Raw genomic sequence first — 21079 nt, 5'->3', positions numbered from 1 at the left:
TCATTCGCCGTTCATTCGCTCATGCAATTTTAACTGAAGTGCGTGCGTTAAATCTTTTTTAACTCCTAGTGGAGCGAGACTTTTATTTTCATCCATGTTTTTGGTCACACGTGACTTATTTTATTCTCAAAAATAACTTCCTCACTCTGAGAGTGACTTTCCATTCTTATACTTCAATTCAAGGAATAAGTTCAAGTGTGTTTGTTTCACTCTAATTGATGGTTATACGAGCTCAGCTGATAGAATCATTTTCTACTAGCTGAACTCTTAAGGTAAACGGATCTCAATCAGAATTTCAGAATCTGCAATAAGGTAAACAGATTCTCAATCAAAACTTAAGATCTCAGCATTTAATTATAAAAATTGTTTTTTCTTTTTTACTGTGGTCTGGTTCATTCACTATACTTTTGAGACTGCAGATCTACTAAGCTGCCGCGGCAAATTTCTGGCAATCTGCCAGCTTTTTTTAATGTTTTCAAAACGATGCCTCCTTTTTCGATATGAATCACGTTTCGTCTCTTTGGTCGTTTTTTCTGTCGTTGCTGGACGTTTTTTGTTTTATAATTGGAAGCAACTACCAGACTTGTTATAATTGAAAATAGTTGATTGTTTAGCAATCTCAATGTGTTAGAGTGTCCAAAAGCAAGCCTGAAAACAGAACTGCGAGGACCGGAAGAGGTCAATTTAATTTGAGTAATTCATCAGTTTGTATGAACAAAAACATTATCAGTCTCAGCCAAGCACTGCCGACGAAAAACTAAATATATTTTTTCCTTCCTTTATCAAAATCTCGCTTGAAACTCTCTAGCAACTTTAGTTGAAAATTATTGTTCACTTGTAATTATTTAAATTTAAAATCAAATCCTTTAGTGTGAGGTACTTCTGGAGCCAAAGTGTTACTGGTTCATTGAGTTGGTCATATCTCCAATGAAACACACGACGCTATAGGTGAATTTCAGGTATTTTTCAGGTGTGTACAGGTATGGTTTAGGCGAGACAAAACTTCTTGAATTGTTCAGGTAAGTTCAGGTATTTTTTCCAGGTAATTTTACCTGAGAGTTTGAAAGAGTGTATTTTCTTGGTCTAATTGATTGAGATTGCATAATACAATCGATTGGAAAGGTGCAACAAGGAGACTTGGTAATGTGCGTTTGCACATAATTTTTAACCCTTCTAATCAACATTTTTGACTTTCTTGTACCAAATGAGGAGACAAAAAACTTAAAAAAATAAAATGTGTTTGAGTATTTGAAAAAAAAGTTGCAGAACCACAACGAAAAAAAGTGAGCAATGCCATGCCACAATAGAAGGTCGATGATACATGTCACTCATAAGGCCACGAGACAAGACACAGCAAAATAAGCAAAAATAAAAACCATTACTTATGGCACAAAAAACCCATTTTGTCTTTTTCGAAAAGAAAAACACTTAGTAAAAAATTCAAAATACCATCAGATGAGATTTTTTCAATGCTAATGGGATCTTTCCTTATTGTGACAAAATGCCAGGGCTTCAAAGAAGAGCACTAATTTGAGCACAAATATTCAGTATTAACAAAGTCATAAAACCAAATGCTAATAATTTAGAAAGAATATGGATGGGACCTGTCATAAGTGATACTGAGGTACAAGTTGACAGAAATCATACAAATTTATGTTCAAAGTAAAAACGAAGGTTCAACGTCATAAAAACCGGGAACTATTCCCTGCAAAACAACATAAGTGATCATCAGGCCTCATTTGAACATAAATGGTATCTGACGTTAATTCAATCTTGATATGCAAATGAATTTCACTAATTGACAAGAAAAAAACAGAAAAAATGTGAAAAGAATTTTGAAAAACAGTGCGCCAAAAAATGAGAATTCTTATGACTGCAAAAATGTACAAAAAGACCATAACTAGATTTTTTAAGCGCAGCTCGTGAATTGAGAACATCTAAATTGCAAATTTTGGTAAAATAAAGTAAAATTAAGTTGGAAACAAATATTTTCAAATTGTATAAAAAGGAGGCTAAAATGAACAAAGAACTTCAAGCATCAAATATTGAACCTCGATAACTCTTCAGACGAAACAAAAAAATTAACAGAAAATTTAAAAATCACCGACGGAAAGGCAATCTAACTAAACTCTGATGATCAAACTGATCCACCAAAATTGATCGAAAAAATAGAGACTTTATTATATACAGCCTCCTACGGTAAGGTTGGAACAATTTTTTTCTTATGTTTCGAAGAATGTTTCGAAGAATTCTAAAAGTTTTCGAGAAGTTCTAAATTTATTTTGATTTGATTCTAAAGTGATTTGATTGTTTAATAATAGGAATCTGAGTCGTTTTTTTTCGGACCACCTTCAGTAGTAGCAATTTCATAAAAATTAGTATTTTACTTTGGCCATTAATTCATTTAAAAATTTGAAATGTCATCTTTTGATTGATTTTTTATCGACTCTATTGTGAAATAATGTAGAAAAAAACCAATATGTTGAATTATTAAAATACTTTTCTTTAAAATTTATTTGCTTTGTTTGCTGTTTGAATAAGAATAGCGTATTCCTTAGTTTTGTCAGCACGCCCATAGGTCACAAGGAACTATAATGAATGGAAAGATTTCTGTGACAAAATCCAATACGCTTTAATATCCCTCAAATTTTGTCTCGCATCTTTTTTCATTTTTTCGATGATGAGAAAATTTTCTTGAGGTTAGCAGTATTCAATTTTGCGCTCATTGAATGCAAAAATTGTACACTACGATGAATTCGAACATCTATTGGATGTTTGAGAGAGTATTCATGAACGCTTGTTGCGTAACAGTTTTACAAATAATGTGTTCCCCGAAAGAGAGTCAAACTCTGGAAATTTAAAATCAAATCCTTTAGTGTGAGGTACTTCTGGAGCCAAAGTGTTACTGGTTCATTGAGTTGGTCATATCTCAATGAAACACACGACGCTATAGGTGAATTTCATGTATTTTTCAGGTGTGTAAAGGTATGGTTTAGGCGAGACAAAACTTCTTGAATTGTTCAGGTAAGTTCAGGTATTTTTTCCAGGTAATTTTACCTGAGAGTTTGAAAGAGTGTATTTTCTTGGTCTAATTGATTGAGATTGCATAATACAATCGATTGGAAAGGTGCAACAAGGAGACTTGGTAATGTGCGTTTGCACATAATTTTTAACCCTTCTAATCAACATTTTTGACTTTCTTGTACCAAATGAGGAGACAAAAAACTTAAAAAAATAAAATGTGTTTGAGTATTTGAAAAAAAAGTTGCAGAACCACAACGAAAAAAAGTGAGCAATGCCATGCCACAATAGAAGGTCGATGATACATGTCACTCATAAGGCCACGAGACAAGACACAGCAAAATAACCAAATATAAAAACCATTACTTATGGCACAAAAAACCCATTTTGTCTTTTTCGAAAAGAAAAACACTTAGTAAAAAATTCAAAATATCATCAGATGAGATTTTTTCAATGCTAATGGGACCTTTCATTATTGTGACAAAAGGCCAGGGCTTCAAAGAAGAGCCACTAATCTGAGCACAAATATTCAGTATTAACAAAGTCATAAAACCAATTGCTAATAATTTAGAAAGAATATGGATGGGACCTGTCATAAGTGATGCTGAGGTACAAGTTGACAGAAGTCATACAAAATTATTTTCAAAGTCAAAACGAAGGTTCAACGTCATAAAAACCGGGAACTATTCCCTGCAAAACAAAATAAGTGATCATCAGGCCTCATTTGAACATAAATCGTATCTGACGTTAATTCAATCTTGATATGCAAATGAATTTCTCTAATTGCCAAGAAAAAAAGAGAGAAAATGAGAAAAAATTATTGCAAAACAGTGTGCCAAAAAATGAGAAGTCTTATGACTGCAAAAATGTACAAAAAGACCATAACTAGGTTTTTTAACCGCAGGTTGTGAATTGAGAACATCTAAATTGCAAATTTTGGTAAAATAAAGTAAAATTAAGTTGGAAACAAATATTTTCAAATTGTATAAAAAGGAGGCTAAAATGAACAAAGAACGTCAAGCATCAAATATTGAACCTCGATAACTCTTCAGACGAAACAAAAAAGTTAACAGAAAATTTAAAAATCACCGACGGAAGGGCAATCTAACTAAACTCTGATGATCAAACTGATCCACCAAAATTGATCGAAAAAATAGAGACTTTATTATATACAGCCTCCTACGGTAAGGTTTGAACAATTTTTTTCTTATGTTTCGAAGAATGTTTCGAAGAATTCTAAAAGCTTTCGAGAAGTTCTAAATTAATTTTGATTTGGTTCTCAATTGATTTGATTGTTTTATTTTTCATTGCTGAGAGTAATAGGAATCTGAGTCGTTTTTTTTCGGACCACCTTCAGTAGTAGCAATTTCATAAAAATTAGTATTTTACTTTGGCCAATAATTCATTTAAAAAATTGAATTGTCATCTTTTGATTGATTTTTTATCCTCTCTATTGTGAAATAATGTAGAAAAAAACCAATATGTTGAATTATTAAAATACTTACTTTTCTTTAAAATTTATTTGCTTTGTTTGCTGTTTGAATAAGAATAGCGTATTCCTTAGTTTTGTCAGCACGCCCATAGGTCACAAGGAACTATAATGAATGGAAAGATATCTTTGACAAAATCCAATACGCTTTAATATCCCTCAAATTTTGTCTCGCATCTATTTTCATTTTTTCGTTGATGAGAAAATTTTCTTGAGGTTAGCAGTATTTAATTTTGCGCTCATTGAATGCAAAAATTGTACACCACGATGAATTTGAACATCTATTGGATGTTTGAGAGAGTATTCATGAACGCTTGTTGCGTAACAGTTTTACAAATAATGTGTTCCCCGAAAGAGAGTCAAACTCTGGAAATTTAAAATCAAATCCTTTTGTGTGAGGTACTTCTGGAGCCAAAGTGTTACTGGTTCATTGAGTTGGTCATATCTCAATGAAACACACGACGCTATAGGTGAATTTCATGTATTTTTCAGGTGTGTAAAGGTATGGTTTAGGCGAGACAAAACTTCTTGAATTGTTCTGGTAGGTTCAGGTATTTTTTCCAGGTAAATTTACCTGAGAGTTTGAAAGAGTGTATTTTCTTGGTCTAATTGATTGAGATTGCATAATACAATCGATTGGAAAAGTGCAACAAGGATACCTGGTAATGTGCGTTTGCACATAATTTTTAACCCTTCTAATCAACATTTTTGACTTTCTTGTACCAAAAGAGGAGACAAGAAACTTAAAAAAATAAAATGTGTTTGAGTATATGAAAAAAAAAGTTGCAGAACCACAACGAAAAAAGTGAGCAATGCCATGCCACAATAGAAGGTCGATGATTCATGTCACTCATAAGGCCACGAGACAAGACACAGCAGAATAAGCAAAAATAAAAACCATTACTTATGGCACAAAAAACACATTTTGTCTTTTTCGAAAAGAAAAACACTTAGTAAAAAATTCAAAATATCATCAGATGAGATTTTTTCAATGCTATTGGGACCTTTCATTATTGTGACAAAAGGCCAGGGCTTCAAAGAAGAGCCACTAATTTGAGCACAAATATTCAGTATTAACAAAGTCATAAAACCAATTGCTAATAATTTAGAAAGAATATGGATGGGACCTGTCATAAGTGATACTGAGGTACAAGTTGACAGAAGTCATACAAAATTATTTTCAAAGTCAAAACGAAGGTTCAACGTCATAAAAACCGGGAACTATTCCCTGCAAAACAAAATAAGTGATCATCAGGCCTCATTTGAACATAAATCGTATCTGACGTTAATTCAATCTTGATATGCAAATGAATTTCTCCAATTGCCAAGAAAAAAACAGAAAAAATGAGAAAAAATTTTTGCAAAACAGTGTGCCAAAAAATGAGAAGTCTTATGACTGCAAAAATGTACAAAAAGACCATAACTAGATTTTTTAACCGCAGGTTGTGAATTGAGAACATCTAAATTGCAAATTTTGGTAAAATAAAGTAAAATTAAGTTGGAAACAAATATTTTCAAATTGTATAAAAAGAAGGCTAAAATGAACAAAGAACGTCAAGCATCAAATATTGAACCTCGATAACTCTTCAGACGAAACAAAAAAGTTAACAGAAAATTTAAAAATCACCGACGGGAAGGCAATCTAACTAAACTCTGATGATCAAACTGATCCACCAAAATTGATCGAAAAAATAGAGACTTTATTATATACAGCCTCCTACGGTAAGGTTGGAACAATTTTTTTCTTATGTTTCGAAGAATGTTTCGAAGAATTCTAAAAGCTTTCGAGAAGTTCTAAATTAATTTTGATTTGGTTCTCAATTGATTTGATTGTTTTATTTTTCATTGCTGAGAATAATAGGAATCTGAGTCGTTTTTTTTTCGGACCACCTTCAGTAGTAGCAATTTCATAAGAATTAGTATTTTACTTTGGCCAATAATTCATTTAAAAAATTGAAATGTCATCTTTTGATTGATTTTTTATCCTCTCTATTGTGAAATAATGTAGAGAGGATAATACCAATATGTTGAATTATTAAAATACTTAGTTTTCCTTAAAATTTATTTGCTTTGTTTGCTGTTTTAATAAGAATAGCGTATTCCTTAGTTTTGTCAGCACGCCCATAGGTCACAAGGAACTATAATGAATGGATAGATATCTGTGACAAAATCAAATGCGCTTTAATATCCCTCAAATATTGTCTCGCATCTATTTTTATTTTTTCGATGATGAGAAATTTTCTTGAAGTAAGCAGTATTTAATTTTGCGCTCATTGAATGCAAAAATTGTACACCACGATGAATTCGAACATCTATTAGATGTTTGAGAGAGTATTCAAGAACGCTTGTTGCGTAACAGTTTTACAAATAATGTGTTCCCCGAAAGTGAGTCAAACTCTGGAGAACAGAGATCAAAATATTTATTATTGCTGTTTAGCTGGTTCATGGCAAAAAGATTTTTTGCAATGCGTTCAAATGTTTTTTCTTGTAATTGTTTCTTTGAACGCATTTTGTTTTTCCTAAACATATTTCTTTTAATTGAGTAAAGTCATTCAGATGATCTTTCATTAATCGCTACTGGTATGTTCTAATTCTGCTTAATTCTCTTTTTGTCTATTTTGTTGTCTATTGTTAATTCAGAACAATTTTTCTTATTTCACCAAGTTTAAAATATCGTCCAAAGTCAAACATCAAAAGTTCTTCAAATAGATTTATCTAATTAATAAGTCAGATAAAAAGTTTTCCCCAAAAGCGGCACAATTTTTTTCAATTATGATCGAAAACCACCAAATTTGATTTGTAACTTTGGCGTATACTTATCACAAAGAGCTTCAATGGTTTCATTTGTCATACTCTGTGTGAACAATTAACTTTGGAAAATTAAAAAAGACTCTAAGAGCAGTACAAACTACGACGTTCAACTAAAATTAAGGAACCTCCACGTAGATACGAACTCGCAGGAGCTTTAAATTTAATTAAATGACATACATTCCTGCAGGGTTGAAAAAAACAAGGAAATATGAACTTAATTGTTTCGACCCCACTTGTGGGGGAAGGAACTATATACTCAAATGGCTTTTTTTATTCAGACAAATTCGGCCAATCGATATACTCATCGAAGAGATATGTAAGTGGTATCATTTAAAAGCTCGTCCACCGTAGAATTTGAAATTAAGAATTTTTTTAGAATATCGCATTTTTCGAGGAGTTATCGAGGTTTAAAATTTTATGTGAACACGTGATTTTTGCATGATTTTGTTCACATTTAGCGTAATTTTTGTTCGAATTAAGGCTTTTCATTTAAAATATTATTTTAGAATTACATTTGACGTTACAAATTAAAACAGTTTTGTGTTACTATTAGACCGATAAAAAGGCTAGTTCTGGTCTCATGAGGAAGTTTACTGTAAAAAACTCGAATTCAATTTCAGAGCTGTTTTTTTTAGAAAACTTAGAGACTAGGCACTTTTCATGGTGAGGTTCATATTGATGACAAACCTCATTTACAATCAAATAAACCCAATTGGACAAAACAATCGTTTGCATCAAATCGCCCTTTTTTATCTTCGACTCTGAGTTTTCGAAATTTTTAATGAAACTTTGATTTACTTTTTGACATTTTACTATATTTAGGGAGTCCTATGGTATCGATTCGCCAATTAAAAGTGCTATCGGCTACCTAAGTTGCATTAAGTTAATCTATATAGTGCTTTGAGTGCACAGCTAATGGCTGTTAAGACTTTAAAAAATAACTTTTTGAAAGTTGTTTTTTGAATATTAACCGATATTAAGCTTATTTTTTATGAAAAATTAGGCAGTCTCAGTAATGGCAGGCCCCCCGTCGTTTTATCGCAACCAAAAATAGTCTGGTAAACGCTTTTATATGCTAACTATTGGTTTTTTTTACCTCGATAGCACAAGTTTTCATAATTTCAAAAAAAAAGATTTTTTTTGTAATTTTGGCTCCTTTTGAAATCTTATCTCAATATCATAATATTGAAAGTTATCATTGGCTTAGAAAAGACGTTCAACGGATCATAGATAAAGTTTAAATGGCTTCGATACTGTCTTCTCGCATTTCTGCCTTTTTTGTTTTTTGCCTTTATTTGTCGTTGTTTTCATAATCTTAGGACTTATTGTGACGTTTTATTGATGACTTTTTGATGACGAACATCCTTGTCTTCCCATCGGGGCATAGCGTGGTGTACTTTTTGTCTGTGATTGAAAGCTGTTGAATTTAATGGCTGTTAAGACTTTAAAAATAATTTTTTAGAATATTTTTTGGACATAACGCACCTTAAACCTAATTTCATGAACTGTAAGTCTGTCTCAGTAATGACAAGACCTATTTTTTTTTCTACTGCAACTAATGTATATCTGCTTAGCAATTTTGTCTGCTAACTATTGGTTTTATGACTTCGATACAACGACTTTGAGTTTTTATAAATCTTTTTGTAATTTTTGGATATTCTTTTTTATTTTTGGTTGCCTTTGAACTTTTATCAAAATTCTAACAATAATAGTTCCCAGTGGCTTAGAAGAGACGTTGAATGGATAAATTTTTCAGAGAAAAATTTATAGTTTAAATGGCTTCGACAATTTCTTGCACTTTTCTACTGACATCCCGGTTTATGCCTGCCTTTGTTGTTGTTTTCATAATAATAAGACTTATTCTGATGTCTTTTAATGAATTAGGAATGAAAAATATCCTAAACGTCCAATTGAAGCAAAATTTGCTGATGTATTGACTTCAGTTGAGAGCTATTGAGTTTAGTGGCTCTCAAGACTTTTAAAAAAAAATTTTGAAGTATTTTTATTACCAACTAATATTAAACTTAATTACATGAACTGCAAGTCAGTCTCAGTAATTACAGGGCTCACCTCCTTTTTACTGCAGCCAAAAAATCAGTTAAGCTATTTTATCTGCTAACTATTGCTTTCATGACTTCAATGCCACGAAATCTCATAATTTCAAAAACAAAATTGTTTTTTTTTGTTGTTTTGGTTCCTTTTGAAATCTTATCGCATTATCCCAAAACTGATAGTTCCCGTTGGCTTAGAGAAGACTTCCAATGGATCATAGATGAAGTTATCAGAGAAACGCGTGTGGTTTAAATAGCTTCGACATTTTTTCGCACTTTTATACTGAATGTTTGATTTCTGCATGTTGTTTTCATAATCCTAAGACTTATTGTGTTATCCTTTTGATGAATTATGATTGACAAACATCCTTGCCTTCTCATTGAGACATCAATTAGCGTATTTTTAGACTTCCGTTGAAAACTATTGAATTTAATGGCGTTGATATAACTGGTTTTCTCCAAAATTTATTATATTTGTTCATACATGTTGATTTTTTGTCATTTTCGAGTCATATTGTGAAAAAGAACTCCATTGCTATTAAAAATTTATATGAAGTTAGAAAACTTTTGACCAAAAATTCTTTTTTTTGATTTCGATAATTTTTTCGTTCATTTTTTTGACTTTGCTGTTTTTGCTTTTTTCTTCATGTACACGTAAAGTGCTGACTGGACTCATAGACTTTTAATTCAGGGTTAAATGAATGATTTTACTTAATGCAGTCAATTTACAGCGAATAGTGTTACAGTTTATGATATTGTTTCTTTTCAAATATTTTTTATATCTTTCAACTTTTTGTTCTTTTCGTCAACTTGTAACTTTTTCTAATCTTTGAGAGGTTCCATCCAATTCCTTGCTATTCATGAACTTTTTTTCAATTGATATCATGTTGTAACTGATGTTTTGTTTTTTTGGACAATATGCGTTTTCATAAAAATTTTGTGAGCTGTCAATATTTGTGTTTTTTTTCTTTTATAGCTCATTCGCTATTTTTTTCCTTTTAGTGATTTTGTGTTCTGTTTTTTGCCCTCGTAATCCTTTTAATGGCATATTTGTTGAGCGCTATAACGAGGCATGGTATTATGAAAATCAACGAGTAATTCGGTCGTGTATCGATTTGTTCAAATTCAAATATCTATTTTTAATTATCTCATCATTAGGTGGAAAATGAAGTCAAAAATGTAGATGAGCTCAGGTCGGAACATCAAGTGTGAACGCACATCAACGACTATCCTTGTTAGCTCATATATATATATATATATATATATATGTACTATATTTATATATATATATATATATATATATGTATATGTTATTTGTATATATATATATAAATATATATATATATAGATATATACATATATATATATATATATATGTATATATATATATATATATATATATATATATATATATATACATATATATATATATATATTTATATGTATATATGTACATGTATATATATATATATATATAAATATAAATACATATATATATATATATATATATATATATATATTTATAAATATATATATATATATATATATATATGTATATATGTATATATATATATATATATATATATATATATATATATATATATATATGTATATGTATATATGCAACTGTGTACTTTACAAAGGCTGACTAGAAGGGGACCGACTAGCGCCAAAAATTCTAACAATTTATAGGGGTCGTTTTGATGGCTCTTAGACATCTATTGGATGGTTACTTTATCTCCACGCTGCTCTTGTCGGCTGTAAGAAACTCTAGTCGGAACAATGGATTGATTCGAGTAAACAAATAACGTCAAATGAATAAAGAAGAATTGTAAAAGGTCACAAAATCCCGTCAAAAATCAACCAGAGCTTTATTATAAAAGATGGTTCAAAACCTTAACTCTCTAACCAAACTCAGAAACAAAAAGCTACTATTCTTTCAATTCAACAAGCTCTCAATTAAGCAGCTTGATCTAACTGTGGTTCTCCAGTGTTTTTTGGGTGTCCTGATTTCGAGTCACGCAAATAGATGTTCTGAATTTATCAAGTCAATTCAACTCTCTCAACAATGTGTTTGTTATCACATCCTCTCTACAGGTCAACTCCTAAGCTACAACTTTGTTATGATACTGTTTTCTGAATGTTGTGGTTCTACTCCTTAATAACTTAGCAAGCAACAATGTACATGAGTTATCAAAACAAAAGAAACTGTTCACTTCGGTTTAAGGACCACATTAGTTTTGCGTTTCTTAAGTAAAGTTTGTTCTTTGATTTCAAATGAACAATTGAAGGACAGGAACGCCTTCTTTATACAATGCTGACTAATATTCAAGCTATTTAAACTAAAACAAACGCAGAATCAGACTTATGATCCTACCAATTAATCAATCGGTCAAACTTTAAACTCAAGAATTTAAGGCTTTTTTGGAAGTTTAAAGCCCCCCCCACGGTATCTGTAAAATAATTTCCCAAAAGTGACAACGAATAATTTTTAAACTTGGTCTCCCTCAGGAAATCAGTTTTGCACGCATTCAACTTCTAAGATCTACCTTTTTTGCTTCATAAAGGTTCGGTTTGCCGAAAGACTTTCAATTGCAAGCCAACATGCTTACTAACAATTTGTGAGAAACCAATTTTTGAAATCAAATTTCTTCAACTTCCAATTGCAAAACTTTTGTGAGAAAAGTAGGACGTCACAAATTCTACACTCCTGACTTCTAGATTATTATTCTCCTGAATAATTGCTAAAACTGGCATTTGCTCTAATTCTTAACCAACCTTTATTAAAACATTTATTTGCTTGTCTTGTTGATACCTCTATTCTCGCTTATCAGAAGCTTTTGCTTCAGGCATACCTTAGTTTTTTTTATTTTTCCACAACACATCACAACAAACTTATTCACTAAAGCTAGGCCTAGTAGACTAATTGTGAACCATCGCTTTCTACAAATGATTATTAATAGTACATAAATGTATTACTCCAGAACATTATGAAGTTACAGCAAATGAGTTCAAATCAACAAATATGGCTAAAACTACTAGATGGATTACGCAAATTAAGAACTTGTCTCTGTTTACAGATACAACACATAAAACAACTAATAAAAAAGCAACAAAAATTATCCTTCAAACAATTCCGGTATCTCTAAATTCAATTACTCATGGTTCAACTCACCTTTCTAATACTATTTCTATTTTAGTTATATACAAATGGCTTGCTCTACCTAATATTCACAAACCAATTTTCTGTGTTTAACCACTGATACTCCATGCACCCTCTACCAATTACAGTTTGCGTGACAATATTAAGCAATTATTTCGCCACATAAACAAAGTTGACACCCTTAATCAATATTTCGGACTATCTTTAGCACTTTAACGACCAATGATTAGACAAAGAAACAAATTTGAAACACGAAATTAGATACTAAACTAGGAAGAACCTATCGTTCTGAAGATTATGAAACCGACTGTACTTTTTTTAAAATCTTTCTTCCTTTCATGATGGGAGAGATGTCCTCCCTTCTCCTCACTGGACCGCCACCTCAAATCAAGAGGTCTCCTCCTCCAGCACCATAATTTCATCAGCTTCAGCCTACTCCGTCTCTTCTTCTGAGTTATCTGAAGCCACATCGATCCTCTCAATATCGTGTTCCTAGAATCACTGAGCCGGAATTCTGTCCCACTGCAGGACTGATTACTGGTCTCCTCCCCCCTGCTGTGTACCAAATTATCGTATTGATCAAAAGGTACTGCAAATTAGCCAACGACAGAAATCCTCCCTTCTGTTCTGATCGTCATCCCTCGACGATAAGATGAAGTTGTGCTCCGAACTCTTACCGCTATTTAGGGTTCCGTATTCAACTCTCGGCTTGATAAACTTTGTACTGTGAATCAGCTGATGGCTCAAACTTCTAATTTGACTGGCTTGCCAATTAGTTCGCTCATCATTTGCTAGGTCCTCCGGTGAACTGCAAGACTCACTCGCTTCGGCTAACACCTGACCACAACACCTGGATCTGAATTCCTCACAACATGAGCTGAGTGATTCCGCTGATTGCTCACTGCGACTTGGGTTGGTCTCCATTCTGCCTTTCCTCCCTGCCCGATGTCGCCTTCAGACACCACTTTCAAGATTTCCGTGCCGCTTAATAAAGCATTTTGTGTTCTGACTTCCAAAAAACCCTCTTCCGCCTAGCCGTTCTCCGATATCCTACATTTTGTACTTGATGTGACCATTGAAAAAAATCTTCTCTTAAGGCTATTTGGCTTTCCATGAAGAACTGCTTCAAAGTTCTCAAACTTTTTTCCACCAAAGACACCTCAGCTGTTCTCCAGTTGTTATGACAAGTTTGGACACTCAGGTTTTCTCTTAAAATTGGCGTAGTCAATAAAATCTTGTTAAATTGGGCGTCCGATTTGCGCTCATTATAACTCTCCCGCACCGGGACAATCTCCCCTCCATCTTCTTCTTCTGGCCACGGGTGTCCAACTGTAGACAAGTTCCTTACCAGTTTGGCTCGAAGCTCGGACATATTTATGCAGTACTGGTGCTCAAGATCCAATGTACGATCGTAGGTCCTCTGTAATTCATGACAATCTTCCAAATCAATCCTGCCACCCTCAAATCAATCCTGCCTGTGGAAATCGCTACACATATACCCTTGAAAGGACTCTCTGACGAGTTTTCCCATTCAAACTCAGCGACTCTGGCCAAGGAAAGCGCTTGTAATCTGGATTCACCTGATTTGTTCCCTAGATGTACCACTGAAACCACTGAAGTGCAGTTATCCAGGACGTGAACACTGTCTGTTTTAGACGTGCTTGAATCTCTAAGCTCAAGAACGCCTGTTGCTTCCAGCAGAAGTCTATTCCACAAGCCCTCGAAAGAAAATGAATCCAAACTCGTCTATACAAATTATGGACTTCGCTCCTATTATTTTGAAAGTCCACAACTGCCCGTGTACTAATTTCATCCTACAGTTCAAATTCTTCTACTTTGGGATCCATCCGTTGATTAAAAACTGCACTTAGTTTTGGCCGTTTCCCTTATAAGTCACCCGGGTTGTCAGTCCACTCAACCTGTCCAAAAAATTCCCCAATCTTGCCTGATTGTGACTCTATACATTGCCAGTGTCTAGAACTAACGCTTGAGGGACAAACGGAAACATTACCATTCGTTTTGACTCTATTCACGTTTCAAAAAGACTCTTTTTCATCTATACTTGATATACATCCCATTCTCTCCACTATACATTGGACGTTTTCGATTACGGTGTCGATCTCTCCTTTCAAATTAGCTCTAATATTGTCCTCAGCGAGGTTTTCTGCAGAAATTACTTGAATGGACTCTATCCCTCTCATATCAAATTCACCTCCTCCTATTAGAGACGAAAACTCAGGTGCCATGAGAGGTACATCCTGAAGGTTTCTCTTTGAGTACATCCAAAAACCTCTGGAGGAAGATCAGTTTCCTCATCCTCACTGCCTTCATAGTCAGAATCACTCACGAAGAAACAGTAATCGCCTCCATCGTAGGCTGATGAATGGTCTACATAGCACTCGAATCCCTCGGGTGTGACCACTTTCTCCAACTTTGACAACACTACGGGCCTCCTGTATTCATCTCTGTTCCTTGCTCTCTATATCAACCTCCGTCATGGTCTCACACCACTGCAAATCCTCCTCTTCTTTTTCAACTCGTGACTGTAACTCTATCCTCAATTCTTTTTCTTCATCAAAACCTTCAAATGACATCTTTTCAAACTCGGTACCTGTTCTTCCCTGTTTACTTCTCCCAACATACTCAGACCTAATTTTTCTGCTTTCTCCTCACTTTACGCTTTCTTTTCATTTACACTTCTTCCTCTCCTTCTAATACCGTGTGTACGATCACTGTTTTTCCCTACTTAAAGATAGCTTCTTCTCAATGGTGTCAAAGTATTGTCCTAACGACATTACCACTGCACAATTTTTCCGCCAACCAGAATCTGAAAGAAAAATCTGAAACCGTTTGCAACTCCCATCCTCGCAATAGACTGAGCATTGGTGAAATAGCTTGAGCTTCACTCATTTGTACCACGTCTACAACGTCAAGGTAGTACATCCTTCATTCCTTCCAATTTAGGAATCTTTCCGAAAAAAAAATAATCTTCAAACGGGAGCGCACTCCAAACCATGTTTACTAAATTTTTATGTATCTCTTTTTTTCTTTACCTATTCGTGGTGATCCTCAACTCTAATTCTTCCTACTCTGTCTAACATTTCTGCAAAGCTTTGTTCCTGCACTATTATATTTAACTACTGTTCCTCTAACCTGACTTATTCTGCTTTGCACTCTACACTAGCGTCTTGCTGCTTTTGAACCACAACTGGCCTTTTTTGCTCAAGAACAAGCAATTACTGACAATGGCGGTCTTAAACGCTATTTCTCACTTCTCTCTATCTTGCCTCACAAATCTCTTGATCTAGGCCAAGGCCCTGTATTAACCTACGCCAGGGAAGCTGGTTGGTACTCAGCCTCACGTAACTTACGCTCTTGACTCAGTCAAATTTCACTCTATCAATCTTCTAGTCTCAAGAAAAGCTTAGCGAAAACAATACAAACAATTTAGCTCCAAGTCAACTGAAAACTGCTCTGCACACTCGCATTTTTTTTTCTGTCCCTCTCCGTCAAGCTCTAACTTGACTCTGTCCACGGGTTCCTCTTTCTTCATCACTCATCGTTGCACAAGTCAATTCTGCTTCACATTTTTTTTGCACTTGCAAAGTCCAACTGCAAACTACAACCACCACAGCCCTCAATCCACTCCAACTGTCAAGAAGTCTCGCGATTGCCCAACCAGGAGCGCCACTGTAGAAGTTTGTACTTTGCTTAGAATGACTGGCTGGGGACCGACTAGAGCCAAAACTCTGACAAATTGATAGGGATGTTTTGATGGCTCTCAGACTTCTATTGGAAGGTTACTTTGTCCCCACGCTTCTCTTATCGACTGTAAGGAACTCTAGTTGGAACAATGAATTGATTCGAGTAAATCAAATAAAAAACAAGAAGTGTAAAAGATCACAAAATCCCATCAAATTTCAACCAGAGTTTTATTATAAGAGATGGTTAGCAATTATAACTCTGTAACCAAACTCAGAAGTAATAAGCTACTATTCCCTCAATTCTTCAAGCTCTTAGTTAAGCAGCTTGATCTAACTGCGGTTCTCCGGTGATTTTCGGTGTCCTGATTTCCAATCGCGCAAAGTAAATTTATCAAGTCAATTTAACTCTCAACAATGTTTTTGTTATCACAACTTCTCTACAGGTCAACTCCTCAGCAACAACTCTGTTATTGTAATGTTTTGGTAATGTTGTGGTTCTACTCCTTAGTAACTTAGCAAGCAACAATATACATGAGTGATCAAAACAAAATAAACTGTTCACTTCGGTTTAAGGACCACATTAGTTATGCCTTTCTTACGTAAAGTTTGTTCCTTGACTTCAAATGAACAATTGAATGACCTGAACGCCTTCTTCATACATTGCAGACTACTACTCAAGCTATTCAAACTAAAACAAACGCAGAATCAGACTTATGATGCTACCAATTAATCAATCGGTCAAACTGTAAACTCAAGAATTTAAGGCTTTTTTGGAAGTTTAAAGCCCCCCCCCCCCAACGGTATCTGTAAAATAAATTCCCAAAAGTGACAACGAACAAACCTGCCCCGTGGTATGTACCAACTCCTTAACAAGTTTGGCCACACTGAGTTAAATTACTGACGATAGCTAACTTTTCTAAACTTGGTCCCCCTCAGAAAGTCAATTTTGCACGCATTCAACTTCTAAGATCTACCCTTTTTGCTCCATAAATGTCTGGTTTGCCAAATGACTTTCAATTGCAAGCCGATTTCCCAAATTCTACAATGTATATGTGTTTGCCTCTATCTGTTCTTTTGTTTGAGATTGTGAATGTAGCATGTCTGTGAAGCAATCCTTTTCTTGTCTCAGAAGTCATGGTCAGAATTCTTTCGAAGGATTCAACACCTCTCTGGTTATTTGATTAACCTTTAGTGAGGCGCCCTTCTTTCTTCATTTGACGCAATCACTTGTTTGCATCGTGATATCTTTTCTTACTTTCCCTTAAGCATAACTTGACTGTTAAATTTCATACAGTATCAGCCGTTTTTATTTTATCTACAAGAAACAACTCATATAAATTATGCTTATATAGTCCAAAATTGACTTCCCCTCCCCTACCTTAAGGTTCTGCATTATTGGCGAGAATTGGAAATTATGCTGTCTATCATAGAATTGGATGCTATCATATCATAGGGTTTGTTTTAAGAATTTCGTTTCAAGACTTTTGATCTCTAACATCATCTATTCTTTTCACAAGATGTCGAATAAACATGACCACACTAGATCTGTTTTCATTGCACAAATTCTATTCTGTCCTTACCAACTAACTCAACAGTTCTGTTCAAATTTTCGCATTCTTTAATCACTAAGACTTCAAGGGCTAACCAGCATCGCTTTAAATTGAACTTTAGCTAATTATGCCACGCAAATTTACTCACCATTTGTGAAACATTTTCTCATTATGTTGGCTTATTGAAGACGTCCAGAACATTTTTGAACATAAAGCTTGAAAAAAGAGATGCTAGTTGATATAACCGTGATCAAAGAAAAAATAAATTAAATTACATGTTAGAATATAGACGCCATGAGTGAGTTTTCATTTTTCAACGAGAACCGTTCAACTCGGTATTTTTGCAGCAAATTTTTCCCAGACCCAGTGAACCCTGTTTTATGTGAGGGTTGTGGGTTTGCAGAGAAGGAACATGTGAAAATTCCAAAGAAGTATTTGGGTCCGTGGCAGAACGCACAGTCTTGGAGACCCGACCTTCATAGAGTCCATTTGCCCAGAGCTAAAGGGTTTGTTGAACAGTTTTCATTTTTTAAGTCAGGTTTGTCTCTCGTTGCTTAACGTCGCCAATGTTTAACTGATGGCATTGTAATCAATTTTCTAAATTTTGCTGAACGAAATTTTGCCAAATAATTTTTCATGGTTATGATTTTATGGAAATTGGTGAGTTATAGGATAAATTTAAACAAGGAGGCTCGCATGTATGTGCGTGTAATGTGCGCACATGTAATTTTCAAACTTGAAGTCAACTCCAATTCAATTTTTCAAAACATTCTCTAGGAAACACCTGAATTTGCCAGCACAAAAACTGCAAAATTATTCAGCTTCTCAGTGGCAGAAGACACAAAAAGAGTTAGAAGACACACTGCCTTTCAGATATCGGAAAAGATTGACTGTAGCTTATTTAAAACTGAGGAGATAAAAAACGAGAAAATAAACAACGACAAAGAGGGTTGAAACAAAAAAATCACCTATGATTTTTGAATACAAAAGATGTCAGAGTTGTACAAACTGCTAAGTATGGAACGAAACCAATAAAAAACTTCATTTATACTTTTTTGGAGGTCCTTGCAGACTTGCCAATAATGAGACTGAATAACAGGGCATCACAGAGAATTACAAAAAATATGGCGCAAGTCAATTAATAATGAAAATTTTCGAAAACGAATAGTATTAAAGTTGTAAAAACGATTACATATGGAATGAATCCTTGGAATTAAATCAATTGTTCTTCACTAGAAATCCAGTAAGACATGCCGTTAAAGAAGTTATTTGACCAAACAAAACACCTCCAAAACGGACAGATTTCAAAAACTTTTTAATATTCATAGGCTCCATATGTATGAAATCTTTTAATCTAAAAAATAACTGCTGCAAACATTGAATAGATTTGTTTGCGCACAATTGGAATGCTAAATGGAACTGTCATTAATCAGAATAAGCCAAAAAGCAACAAAAACTGCAGCAAATAAGGACGGTACTTGATCGTTCACCAATATTTGTTAAGAATATATAACCGGTGGAAGGATTTTCCCCGAAAATAACGGGGAAAAGAGTGTAATGAGTGTAAAAATTTAAAAAATCCCCGCTAATTAGGGGTGAAAAAGGGTTGAAACTTCCTCCCGGGTAGTGATAAAGTTGTAAAGACTAAAAACTACCATCTGCAACCCGTAAATTGGTTTAATTTATTTTACAAATAAACTAATACGTCTCGTCCGTCGTTAATGGCACTGAATCTAATGACAAGGAGATTAACTATTACGGACAAACCTCAAAATTCATCAACAATTTATGAAGAAAGATAGTGCAAAAATTAACAACCCCTATCTGGCCATTTATTTATGACATTCTGCTGACAAAATTGAAAACAGAAATAGGAGTGATTTGAATTTCTGTTGAAATCGGAATGGCACATTAAAATCTATAATTTTGGGTTTTAAAAAGTCCAGCACAGTTCATGAACTGCAATAAAACATCCTATGAGTCGACCATTGACATCTAAAGAACAGTTTTTCTTATCAACAAGTGTATAAGTATATGGCCCAGCATACACAAAAAAAAATCTGAAGAAATAGCAAAGAATCTGAAAACAGAGAAATAAACTTTGCACGAAAACTAGCGGTCTTAAACTTAAATCATAGCAAAAGTATAAGTTGGATGAAATGCGGCCGCGTTTCTTTAAAATGATATATTTCATTTTTGCTGAGTTGTAACTAATGGAAACGAAGGCTGGAAATTAAAAAAAAACAATGTGAAAAGTTTTTGTGCAATCCTTAGCATTTGCTGTTAGGGCCAGCCAACATCCTTTCCTATTTGCACTAAACGACAAAAACGAGTTTTTGGCAGGCGGATAACATCAAAAGAAAATACACCATAACGACTGGAACAAACATCTGATTGTGTCAATACCAACTTAAACTGTCTGACACTGCTTTAAGCGATATATTTTCTTGCTGAGGAGTTGTGATATGATCTTTTGTTTTTGTGACTGGGAGTTGAGAGTTTTAAATTGCGAGTTGGTAATAATTTTTCAGTATTGTTTTCATTTTTGTTTTTTTTTCAGATTTCTTTAAATTATGTTTCATATTTATCAAAAAATAGTCTTTACGAATTAAAAAATATTGGCTATCGACTGAAAACTTTGACATATATCAACTATTTTTTCTTAGGAGGTCAATGGTACTGCTTTTATTGCATCTTAGTGATAGGATGACCAATTTCGAACGCCCCAACGCCAATTACCTCAACGCCATTTTTTTCACTTTACTTTGCTCTGAAAGTGTCAAAGACTTTGACGCTTTAAAATCGCTGCTTTTTTTATTTACTCCTCTTACGTATCTATATTTATTATCCCAAGGTTGTTTCCTGTCAAAGTCGAAAAGCTACAAAAAGTTTGAACACATTTTAAGCAAAACATTTCAAGACAAGTCCTGAAAAATAATCCAAACAAAAACGTTAGAATCCATGACCTGAACAAAATCCGCCAAATTTCAGAGTCATATATATATATATATATATATATAAATATATATATATATATATATATATATATATATATATATATATTGGGTGAATAACGCTTTAAAGTAACAAAGAACTGGAAATACATAAAACTCTCTTAGGAAGTGGAAGTAAGAATAGCCCTCATTTGACTTCAAAATGCGACAATACTCCGAAAAATCCAAAATTATTGAAACTACTGATATCTTACTATGTCAAATATATCGATCAGCCAAAATCGGCTAAACAGAAACCCAGTCAAATGTATAATTCTCCCCCACTCAGATGTATTG

General features: G+C 33.8%; 1 protein-coding gene across 1 annotated transcript in view; it reads left to right on the top strand.

The window, feature by feature from the left end:
• The first annotated feature begins 17710 nt into the window (after positions 1-17710).
• LOC142344469 (transient receptor potential cation channel trpm-like) overlaps positions 17711-21079 on the top strand; it is a 33912-nt gene continuing 30543 nt past the window's right edge. The window contains exon 1 of the mRNA XM_075396127.1: positions 17711-18295. Within this exon, the coding sequence (XP_075252242.1) occupies positions 18084-18295 (212 nt within the window). The 5' untranslated portion in view covers positions 17711-18083. The remainder of the gene's footprint in view (positions 18296-21079) is intronic.

The sequence above is a fragment of the Convolutriloba macropyga genome, chromosome 8, assembly GCF_964194025.1.
Source record: "Convolutriloba macropyga chromosome 8, txConMacr16.3, whole genome shotgun sequence".
In the NCBI taxonomy this organism is placed as follows: Eukaryota; Metazoa; Xenacoelomorpha; order Acoela; family Convolutidae; genus Convolutriloba; species Convolutriloba macropyga.
Note: the sequence above shows the minus strand (reverse complement) of the source record. Positions and strands in the feature narration are given on the sequence as shown.